The sequence below is a fragment of the Cheilinus undulatus genome, linkage group 5, assembly GCF_018320785.1.
Source record: "Cheilinus undulatus linkage group 5, ASM1832078v1, whole genome shotgun sequence".
Lineage (NCBI taxonomy): Eukaryota > Metazoa > Chordata > Actinopteri > Labriformes > Labridae > Cheilinus > Cheilinus undulatus.
Window position 1 is genome coordinate 24,816,526 of NC_054869.1, and position 10,850 is coordinate 24,827,375.

Here is a 10,850-nt window from a genome sequence, read left to right on the forward strand (position 1 = left end):
GGAGGCGGAGAGAGAGTTACTGCAGGGAAAAGAGGAGATGGTCATGTGATCCACTGTTTTCTTTTTTCCCCTTTCCCTTTTCTCAATCTCTACCGTTTTTTTTATTCTGGATAAACAGGGTTGCTTTGAAGTACTGCAGTGAGAGACAAAAAGGTGATACGGGTTAGAAACAAGTAGATTTCTGGATTGAAAGAGAAACCTGAGGGGAAATAACAGAATCAAATACAATACTGTTAATTTCGCCAAATATGTTTAGTAAGTATTCATCAGATTTTACAGAACGATTTTCAGGCCTATGCAGCCATAGACAATCTAATTATATGTACAATTTATGACTGGTAGACAGGGTTTTATTTTTGTCCCTAATTTGAGTAAAACACAACACAAAAAATGCTTTAAAAAGTTCCTTACCTGTGTAAAGAAGCATACTTTGTCACCTTTAAAATCAAAATAATAGCTTCACAATGTAGATGGCTTATTGCACACTATGTTATAATGAGTGGAAGGCTACTCTTCCACTTTCTGAGCAATGCTACTCATACAATTAACCTTTTTTTCTTTGCAGGCGTGTGGTCTCCCAGGAAAAGCACAACTCTTCTGTACTGTACTGTAATGATGACAATTACAGCATACAGTCCCTGTTTAAAAATATAAACATTTTTTCATCTAGAGATAAAATATTATACTTCATACTTTACCTGTAGCCTACTTTACTTTACCTTTACCTGAGTCATGTTTATTTTACAACATGAACTAAAACTTATGGATATTCTTTGCTGTAAGGGTCTCTTTTGAAAACCATTACTTTTAAACGTTCATTGCCATTTAAAAAAACAGAAAATGACAGACTGAACTGATGGTTTGACCAAAATAAGCCATTTAAGTGATTTTGGGCTTAGGGAATCATTACTTACTGTCAAAATCATATTTTTAAAAAATTGGTAGATCAGGTAGTAGTGAAAATAATATTAAATTTCAGTCTAAACCCCTGTAGAGGAGTGTTTTTCATCACACAAAATGAAAGCATGATAATGGGTGTACACAGCCCTTGTGTGATCAGCTTTATTTCTCATTCTAACAGTATGAGCACTGAATTAATGGTGTGAGATATACCATTGTATTGATCTGCCATCACCTTGTTACTCCATATATATATGATCTTTGTTTATTTCAAGGCAAATTCAAAGGCTGTGTTCTGCAGCCCTTTAAATCAAGCCAACTTAAACTGAGAGCTCTAATTTGCCATTGCTTGGAGTTTTAAGTAAATGTCTTCTGAAATTCAGAGACAGGGGGATCTGATCACTATATAATTATGTTGATTTCTTTTCCCTAATAAACATCTTCATGTTGTAAATTTTTCAAACTCAGGGACAGAGCTCCTCTGTTTAAGTGGCCCTAGGAACTGGAATTGTTTCCTTTTTTCCTCCTAAGACCCTAAGAGGATGTTTGACATCCTAACCTTTAGGTGGCAATGTAAGGGAATCATCAACAGGAGCAAATCGTGAGAGAAAGGAAGTACTTGAGGCAGGAAACTATCGTCAAGCTTACAGCAGCGGAGGCGCCGTTTCCGGTGAATACACTATAATAAAAGCGGGTTATCGACGCAATGGCTTAATAAAGTGGTATTTGGATGCAAATTTTGGGAATTCAAAATTGCCCTACACCTACGTGGTGTCACACCTTTCTAACTGTATCATTATTTTCCACATATATTCATCAGTAAACATAAGTGCCTGGGTAAAGCTGAACTTCTTAAAGATTTATTGATGTTTTTACAGGGAATTAAAATGATTTTTAAGAATAAATTGCACTTTACACAGTTGACTTAGTGTAGCTGACAGCAGAGTGGGAAGGAAAACTGAAAAGAGCAAACACTAAATACAATACCATAATTAAATAAATAAAACAAGGAAATGTGGAAACTTAAATGGATTTGAGATTCCAAGTACTTGTTGATTTTCACTCTTTGGGGCTTCTTTTATTTATAAAACTAGTTATTTTACTTAAATTACTGACACGATGAAGTGATGTCTTGAACCGATCTGTGCTGTTGATTGAGTGAATGAAAGGAGGTCGACCCACTCACTATAAATCTAAGGGACAGTTTTAGTTGCCTTAATTTACTTTACCTCATCCTAAACGTATACGCTGTTACAGTCTTGTTTTACTGCATCATTCAGAACCAGGAAGTAAACCGGACGTTGACTTTCCTTATTTGTTAGCTTGACAGTAATGTGTCGTTTAACCGCTGCCCTTGACTAACCCACGTGAAACAACGTAGCTTCTTAGAATCACGCTTAGCCTATCCAGCTAAGTTGAATGCTTAAAATCGGGGACATTTTAGTATTAAAGGCAGTTTTACTTAATGTGGCTGGAGTAAAATGTCCAGTAAAAGTAAAGCTTTGTTTCTACTGCAGCGATGTGTCGCAGTTGGGCAGGTTACGTTGTCAACAGGGATCAAAAAAAGAAGCAGCGTTTTGCCAGCCAGGTTTATTCAGCAGAGATCGCTGACATTAACGTCTCGGATTGTCTGTGTGCCAAGACTGTGTGAACTTCAGCCTGTTAATAAAACCAGCAAGTACAGCTTCTGTACCAAGGTGAGCCATTTACAGGGGGAGGGGAGGCTGAAAACGGCAGATACAACACCAGCTGTTCCTATGCGTTGTTAAAAGTAAAGTACAAACAGGGCCCTTTCTAGCTTTGTCGGGGCCCAGTGCAAGATACTGTCTGGGGGCCCCTTAGTTTGCTAAACTACAATGGAGAGATTCCTAATCTATTAGATAATACACGAACATGCCGGAATCTACCACACTTCATGAGCAAAACAGACTGCAGTTATGATAACCTCTCAAATTGTTTTTGCTGTTTACCTATATTTTTTCTGTGGGCAGAGCTAACACTGATATAAAGCATAGTCTACATTACACTTACATCAGTTTGTGATATTATGGTTCTTCTGAATTAAAACGAAATATGACATCCAGAATTTAACTCAGCTGTAGGAATGGAGGCAGGATTATTCAAACTAGCTAACTGTATTGTCACAATAAATATTCAAATCAAAGAGGGAGACTGCAACTAACTCAGTTCAGTTAGCAATAATCCACTGCCACAATAGTCCAAAATAATCAACAGTAGGCTTGTTATCTATTAGCAACTTAGTACATAACTAGTGTTGTTTATTTTAGGTCTAAAATACTCTATGAACTTAATTAAGTAAGCTTAAGTAATCTTTAAGTAATGTTAAATGGCAAATATCTGAGATATAGCAGACATCTGCACAACAACACCCTCAGTTAATCATGGCGGCTTGTTTTATTCTAACATTTGTTTTTCAAGCATATACGGGATAAAGACAGGTCATGTTAATTCTCCTCAGTTGAGAATGACATTCAGCTTGCGGGGCCCTATGCATTTGCATAGTCCGCTTATAGCAAGAAACGGCCCTGAGTACAAAATACACCCTGTGCGACTGTACTTAGGGGTCTACAACTAAACATAGCGCAAAAAGTTAGGACATTTTGTGTTTGGTAGGGTAGGTTATTTCTTAGTTATAACAACACTTTTTGGCAATCAATCTTATATTATTGGAAAGCTTGTTTATCTCCCCCATTTTAATGGTGCCGCATTTGTGGGATGAGATAAAATATATTGCAAGATTTTCTTTGACAATGCCAAACAGCTTATTCTGCAATTGACTCTTATTTGGTGGTGTCTCCTCATGCTGGTCATCAGCGGGGTCACACACTGCTGTGGGATGGCATCCCATTCTTCAAACAGCATTTGTTGCAAGTCAGCAAATGTGGTTGTGTTGGTCACTGGCATGAGCAGCACGCCCAGGCTGATCCCACAGGTGTTCAATGGGGTTATGCTCAGGACTGCTGGCAGGCCGTTCCATCTTCTCCATATCCCAAATTCTGGAGGTAGTCTCTGATAAACCCTGCTCTGTGGGAACGAGTATTGTCATCTTGGAGGATAGAGTTTGATCCCAGACTGTGGAGATATGGGATTGTCACTGGTTGCAGAATCCAATCACAATACCTCTCTGCATTGAGATGTTCTCCACTGATGACCAGCCTAATTGTTTCAGCAAGGGGGAGCCACCCTGCACCATCTCACAGCCTCCACCAAAACATATTACTCTATCGGTGCAGCAATCGGCACAGTGTTCTCTGTGTCTTCTCCACACTTTGATCCATCATCCTACTGCTGTAGGCAGAATTTACTCATCTCTGAACATAATGCTCCTCCATATGTTAATGTTCCAGTGCATGTGTAGCCCACACCAGTGCAAACGGGCCTGACGGTGCCAATCAGTCACCTGATTGTCAGCACCTGAGGGTACCAGAAGCTCAAAACAAGAGTAAGTAGCAACAGCAAAATAAGCTGTTTGGCATTGGCAAAGAAGATTTGGCAAATTTTTCATAGATGCAATCCACATACTCAGCTCTGCTGCTCATCCCACAGATGCATGTTCCTTACAAATGTGGCATCATTTAAAAGGGTAATAAACAGGCTTTCCAACAGTATAAGATTTATTACCAAGAAGCACAAAGACATAATGTACCAAACACAAATTTCCTTACTTTTTGTGCTAAGTTTAATGAGAATGAATTAGCGAACTTGTCATGTTCAGATAGAAGATGGGGACATTGGGCTGGGAGGACAACAGCTGTTTAAGGGAGCCCAACATCTCCACTTCATTTTCCCTTATCAGTTACCTGCCTATGCACTGGTTTTAGTGTAGAACTACTTAAAAAGCCCAAAAACATTTCCACAGGTGCCTTCAGTTTTTTGGATTGTGTTTTTTAACTGAAGAGATCAAACTTTGTGAATCTGCAGCTCTTGTCCTGTTTTATATCAAATCTTGCAGACAGGAGCATCTAGTGATGATGAATATCCTCCGCTGCCGACCTACCAGCCTGATTCAGAACAAAAGAAGGAAGTGTACATCGTGCAGGTAAAAGGCCTCCTATGGTCCTGTACGGCTCAGGACCTCCTGCAGTTTTTCTCAGGTGAGTCTCTCTTGTTATTATTATGTAGGGTTTTACTTGGGGGCCCAAATTACTGTCAAACAAATGAAATATAGCCTATTATTAATTGAGTCTGATGGTTTATTGTTGAATTGTTACTTTTTCTGTTCTGATTGTCTAAAATTAACTAACACTAAATTTTTTATGCTGCTGTAGATTGTAGGATCCGTGATGGGGAGAATGGGATCCATCTTACTCTTGACTGGCTGGGGAGGCCATCGGGTCGAGCTTTCATTGAGCTGGAGCATGAGGAGGACGTCAGTAAAGCTTTGGAGAAGCATAGACAGTACCTTGGCCCTCGCTACTTAGAAGGTTTGTCTCCTGTGCAATCCAAATTCTGGCATTCTGAGAAACAAAGGCTGATCAGAGTTTTCCATTAATTCATTACAGGTAATCAGTTTTACGTATAAACATGGATGGCATCTGGATTCTTCATTGTCAGGGTGCTCTAATTGTTCATGCTGACTCAGTGTCAGACTGCTATGGCTTACTGGAAGTCGTGAATATAAATCAGTCATCATGAGTAAAGTATTTTAGTGTAAATAGGTGACAGCTGAGTCATTCTTTGTGTTTTTGCAGTGTATGAAGTGACCAACAGTGATGCAGAAGAGATCCTGAAGAAAGACATTCAGACTCCAGCTGAAGGTGGGGTGGTTAAGCTTAGAGGTCTCCCTTACAGCAGCACAGAGGCGGATATTACACAGTTCTTCTCAGGTAAACGGCCCCCACCTCTGGGTATATCAGTGACACGAGATCTGTTCTGTATAACCACCAAAAGGATTTTAAAGGATTCCATTATCTTTTTGTGTCAGTGAGATTATTCCCAAGTTTGTTTGGGCTCAGCCATTTGTTTTTGAAAATAAAAAACCTCAGTGGAAATGCAAAATCGTACAGTTTTTTGTATTGGCTGAGGGAAACTTTTATTGTCATTGTTATGGGAATGCAAGAGAATGCAACAGATTAAAGTTAATCATGATCATAACAAAACATACAAAAAAGTATACACCTCTGTATGGAGCAAGAAGTACCTTAAAATTATTTAAAACAGTTGTGATTTTTTTTTTTTTGTTTGTAAAATTTCTTTTTACGGTCTGAAAAGTGGCTTGTGCCATACAGTCACAAAATATACATATTTCTTTATTTTATCAGGTAAAAAATGACGAAATTTAAGGTTAGGTGCTCCATTTGATCAAAAGATGAAAAACTTGTGACAATGCAGTAGGGTTAAAATACAGCATTTGCCTCCCAGAGGTGCAGTGTTAACCCTCCAAATACACAAGATTGTACATAATTTATCTATCAGCTCTTAAGTGGAGGAGGAGGAGTTTGAATCAGATCATTTACTTTAAAAAATCAGTGATTTTGGTACAAAAATGATTAAATGACAAAGGTGAAATTTTGATATTTTTTTGCGCCTTTAGGTTTGGATATTGTACAGAACGGGATCTGTATTATTTTAGATTACAAAGGGAGAAATTCTGGAGAGGCCTATGTGCAGTTTTCTTCTCAAGAAGCAGCCGATGAAGCGCTACTGAGAGACAGGGAGGTCATTGGGAACAGGTAGGTGCTGCTCACTCTCACATTTTGACCTGCATAAGCTTTGAAACCCCAAACGTTTATAATTTACCATGTTGGTTTGTTGCTCATTTTTTGGCTGCCTGTCTGTATTTGTAGATACATTGAGGTGTTTCCCAGCAATAAAGCAGAGCGTTACCCAAGATTGAGGAAGAGGATGAGGTTTGCTTCTCCTCAGAGCAGCTCTCAAATGACTAACAGGAAAAATGTGTCTGAATCACAGACCAACCCTGGAACAGGTGAGACTTCAGAGACCTCATTTTGTTAAAGTAGATTATGTTACTTTGGAAATAAAATTATAGGTTTACCACTGGCTGCACCTGTCTCAACTCTACTGATTTAAAAACAACAAAAAAAACAAAACAAAACCTCTGTTAGGGCTCATACCTGGTACATTTGTATGCATTGCTTCTGGCGAGGTTCCAGATAAGCTGGGTCGACCACTAATAGTGCTTCAGACTGACACGGTTCTAGTTCTAGCTCTGCTCTTGAGTCTCAGAACCATGGTGTTTTCTGGCGAACCAGCTCACATTTACACCAGTTTTAGCAGAAGCAAAGGGAGGAGGACTTTACTCTGCACTACTCAGGTTGTTTCTTAGGTTTATTAATGATTAATAAACTTAAGAAACGACCTGAAACTCAGGTGAACCTGGCCTTTGCCATCTCCTCCAGAAGTTCGGCATATAATTTGCTCATCCTTGTACTACTCTCCAGCTTCACCTGGAATTCTGTTGATGCCCAGATTGCAACCAAACATTTTGTCTCTGCAGTAAACCACTTTTTCTCAATTTTCTGCTCATCTTCACTAACTAGAATATGACACACCCACTGATGATGTCACGGTTCGCGAGGAGGAACCAACTATTTTTTGGTTCCAGCTGAGTACCAACTTTTTAGGTTCCAACATGATTTTTTTTGGTTTGAAAGCACCGGCTAGTTCAAAATTAGGTTCGGGAACTGGAACTGGCACGGAGCCCTGCTGGTCTGAAAGGCCTAAAGGTTGTAAGAGAGTATTGTCATTCTGAGCAGGATGCCCAACACAGGAATAGGACCTCTCTAACTAAGAGTTAAGGGTAAATATTTATGCGGTAACTTATTTTACCTTTTTATTAATTAATTGACATTCCTTTGTAAAAATCTGTTTTCACTTTGACATTCAAGATTTTTTTTGGGTCAAAAGAGACAAATAATATTGACCATGTTTTATTTATAAAATCAATAAAAGGGTAAAACATCAAGGGAGTGAATATTGTAGGCACTGTACATTAGTGTGGTTAATGAACAATGGTAAACTTGGAGCACTTTTAAAGATAATTGAAGTTGTTGCCCACTAAGAGCAGACATTTTGCTTGGACTTGTGTGAACTAATTTTTAAGTATTTTTGTTTCAGTTGCTCACATCTTTATCCTAGCTATATGTTTATACTATTTTAAACAAAAAAAGAAAAAAATCTTTATGTATAAATGTACTTGGTAATACATCTAATTTTTTTTTCTTTTTTTTTTTGTTATGTATCTGCTCTATTAGAACCCACTCGGAGCTCGCCACCACAGCTTAATTACATCCACGTAAGAGGACTTCCGTTTCAGGTTTCCGGAGAAGACATCGTGGAGGTAAACGACAAGACACTGAGTACAAGTGGGATGTAAAAGTTGGATGTGTTGTTTGGTTAAGATCTTGTGCATCTGATATAATCTTGTTCTCTTGCAGTTCTTCTCTCCTCTGATCGTCACAAAGATCCTGCTTGAATGCGGTCCTGATGGGAGGCCGAGCGGAGAGGCTGATGTTTACTTCGGCTGCCACCAGGATGCCATTGCTGCCATGTCAAAAGACAGACAGAACATAGGTAAGACTGAATGAAAGCTTTAAGTATGAGGAATGCCTAAATTCTGATTTTGTAAATAAATCCATGCATATTTAATATACTGTTGTTTGAGTGAAAAACTGCCTAATACTTTTAACGTAACTTCATTGATTAAGGGTTGATTGATAAAGCACTCAGATATATCCTATCCTATCACTTGGGATTGTCCCGCTTGTTTAGCCTGTTAAAGTGTTCTGATAAACTATATTTGTGTTTGAAGTCCATCAGATGAATAGCTCTAGTTATGAATGAGACAAATACTCAGTTGCCTCTTTATAGATGCATAATGCTGCTAGAGCTCCATCTATAGTCACTTATCATTGTTGTCATCATCATCATCTCATGCCTTTTGATGCAGGTCCCTTTTTAATCTTCATTTGTTGTCATCATATATTAGACAAACAAAGATAAAAAAAACAAGGATCTTGTATTAAAATATTTAAGCATCTGAAAGATGTTAGCAGATTAACATCAAGAGCTCTTTGTGCTTTATATTGACTGTATGTTGTCATCACACATAATAAGATTAACATGCAGAAAAATCAAGGATCATTTATTAAGATATTACAGCATCTTAAAAGTGATTTAATATCAGGACATAAACATCCAGGGCCGATGTACATCTTCAGTAATCTTTGGTCTTTTTTTGTCTTCGGTGGCATTAAGTGTTATGATACAAACATTTCAACTTTCTCTGATCATTAGGAGAAAGATACATTGAGTTATTCCTGAACTCTGCTCCTGATTCTAACAGAAGGTAAGAAAATACTGAATAACATCCAGAGTTTCAAATTCTAGGGTCTTAATGCAAAAATATATACTATTCACATTTTTATAAAAGGCACACTGGTCTGAGCATATTTGAATTTTCAGCTCTTTATTGAACACACACAAAACAGCCTTTTTTTACTCTTCATGAAAAATAACTTTGCACAAGAAAATTTGAACTGAGCTGATGTAATCTAAAGTGGTATTTTCTGTCCTGCAGGTGAATGTCAACAAACAGATGCCAAACACATAAAAAGAACTGTTGTATTTATTCATCGACCTGACCATGTACATTAAACATCAATAAACTATCTGGATATTAAAAGAAGCCTTGCAGTCAGTGAATTTATCTAAGACTGGGTTATCTACTGCTTATTGCTACTTACAGTGGCTCTCTGTTAAAGCTCTAAGGCTTGTTTGCCTTTATTAGATGGTTGGGAGATGGAAATCAGGGAGAGAGAGTGGGGAATAACTTGTAGAAAAGGGTCCACAGGTCAAACTTTAACCACAGATGCTGTACATTGGGTGAGACCTAACCACTAGGCCATTGGTGCTCAGTAAAATGACTTAGATTGAGAAATTGTAGTACATTTAATTTACATTTAATATTTCACAAATTGAGTTCTGTCACAGGGTTACTCTTTTGTGACAGACTCTTAAGTTGCATTTTGCATTATGTACTCTTAAAGTTTAAAACTAGCACATACTGGAAAAATGGACACCCAATAGCAGTATGTGAAAGGCTGTTATATTAGTACAGTCTGAACTGTTTTACTAATGTCTTGTGTTAGGTTTTGTTGGTGTACGTGACGACAGATGTTAAAAAATGAAGTGACTGAATACAGGAACATGAGGTAGGGTGGGGTAAAAAAAAAGGTTTATTTTATTCTGTTTGTGTGTAAAGCACTTTGTACGACATTCTTTTGTATGAAAAGTGCATTACAGTACAAATAAAGATTGATTGATTAATGGCCATCATCTAGGCCTGTGCCAGGCCCATGCCCCATCTCTCTAGGTATCCTCCCAGCAGACCTCTCCACAACCCTTATTATAGTCACCATATAATTTCGTAGAAATGTAATGTGAAGTTAAAATTTACTTGCTTTAATTTGAATCGTAACTTTATATTGTTTAGGTATTACATCAGAGGTGCTACATACCTTGGACATTTGTGGGTTTTAGAAAATAAGTCCAACGAAGAAGACACCTTTTTAAAATAAAGTGAAAGTAAGACCAAAAAATCTGGTAAATCTGGTAATTATGGACACTTACAAAGTCCTAAAAATATAAAGTTAATCACCAAAAGAAACATCTAAATGTCAGACATTTTAGAATTAATTGGGTACATACAGAATGATTGTTACTGCTTCAGTCAGATAAAGCTTTACATAGTCATCCTAAAATCAGAGTTTGGCTTTCTTGTGTTTTTTGTTAACCATTTAGCTTCTTGAGCTCATTCATTTCTGAAATAAAACTCCAGAATTCTTAAATCTATTAAATTAATTATACCCAGCTTGAACAGATGTTCTTTAACTAAGCCATGTTACTAAAAATAGCTATATGAGTTATTGCATTGCTTATGTCTCTGAACTGGGAAAAAAATCTGAAAA

At 37.6% G+C, this 10,850-nt stretch overlaps 1 protein-coding gene across 2 annotated transcripts; it reads left to right on the plus strand.

The window, feature by feature from the left end:
* The first annotated feature begins 2,228 nt into the window (after nucleotides 1-2,228).
* Nucleotides 2,229-9,568, plus strand: grsf1 (G-rich RNA sequence binding factor 1). 2 transcript variants are annotated; one of them, XM_041787110.1, is made up of 10 exons: nucleotides 2,229-2,597; nucleotides 4,874-5,015; nucleotides 5,190-5,345; nucleotides 5,613-5,747; nucleotides 6,455-6,593; nucleotides 6,708-6,847; nucleotides 8,136-8,221; nucleotides 8,319-8,454; nucleotides 9,178-9,229; nucleotides 9,461-9,568. In XM_041787110.1, exons 1-10 carry the CDS (start codon nucleotides 2,382-2,384, stop codon nucleotides 9,462-9,464), a joined length of 1,206 nt encoding a protein of 401 aa, XP_041643044.1. In that variant the 5' UTR covers nucleotides 2,229-2,381; the 3' UTR covers nucleotides 9,465-9,568. The 2 variants fall into 2 exon arrangements, with proteins under 2 accessions (XP_041643044.1, XP_041643045.1); XM_041787111.1 differs by having other exon boundaries at nucleotides 6,494-6,593.
* The last annotated feature ends 1,282 nt before the right edge of the window (nucleotides 9,569-10,850 follow it).

Bases quoted from the DNA above. Each gene is read 5' to 3' on its own strand.
- grsf1 (XM_041787110.1), top strand. From the start codon at position 2,382: ATGTCCAGTAAAAGTAAAGCTTTGTTTCTACTGCAGCGATGTGTCGCA. The intron at 6,594-6,707 runs GTAGGTGCTGCT...CTGTATTTGTAG, and splicing joins AGGGAGGTCATTGGGAACAG to ATACATTGAGGTGTTTCCCA. The intron at 8,222-8,318 runs GTAAACGACAAG...GTTCTCTTGCAG, and splicing joins CCGGAGAAGACATCGTGGAG to TTCTTCTCTCCTCTGATCGT.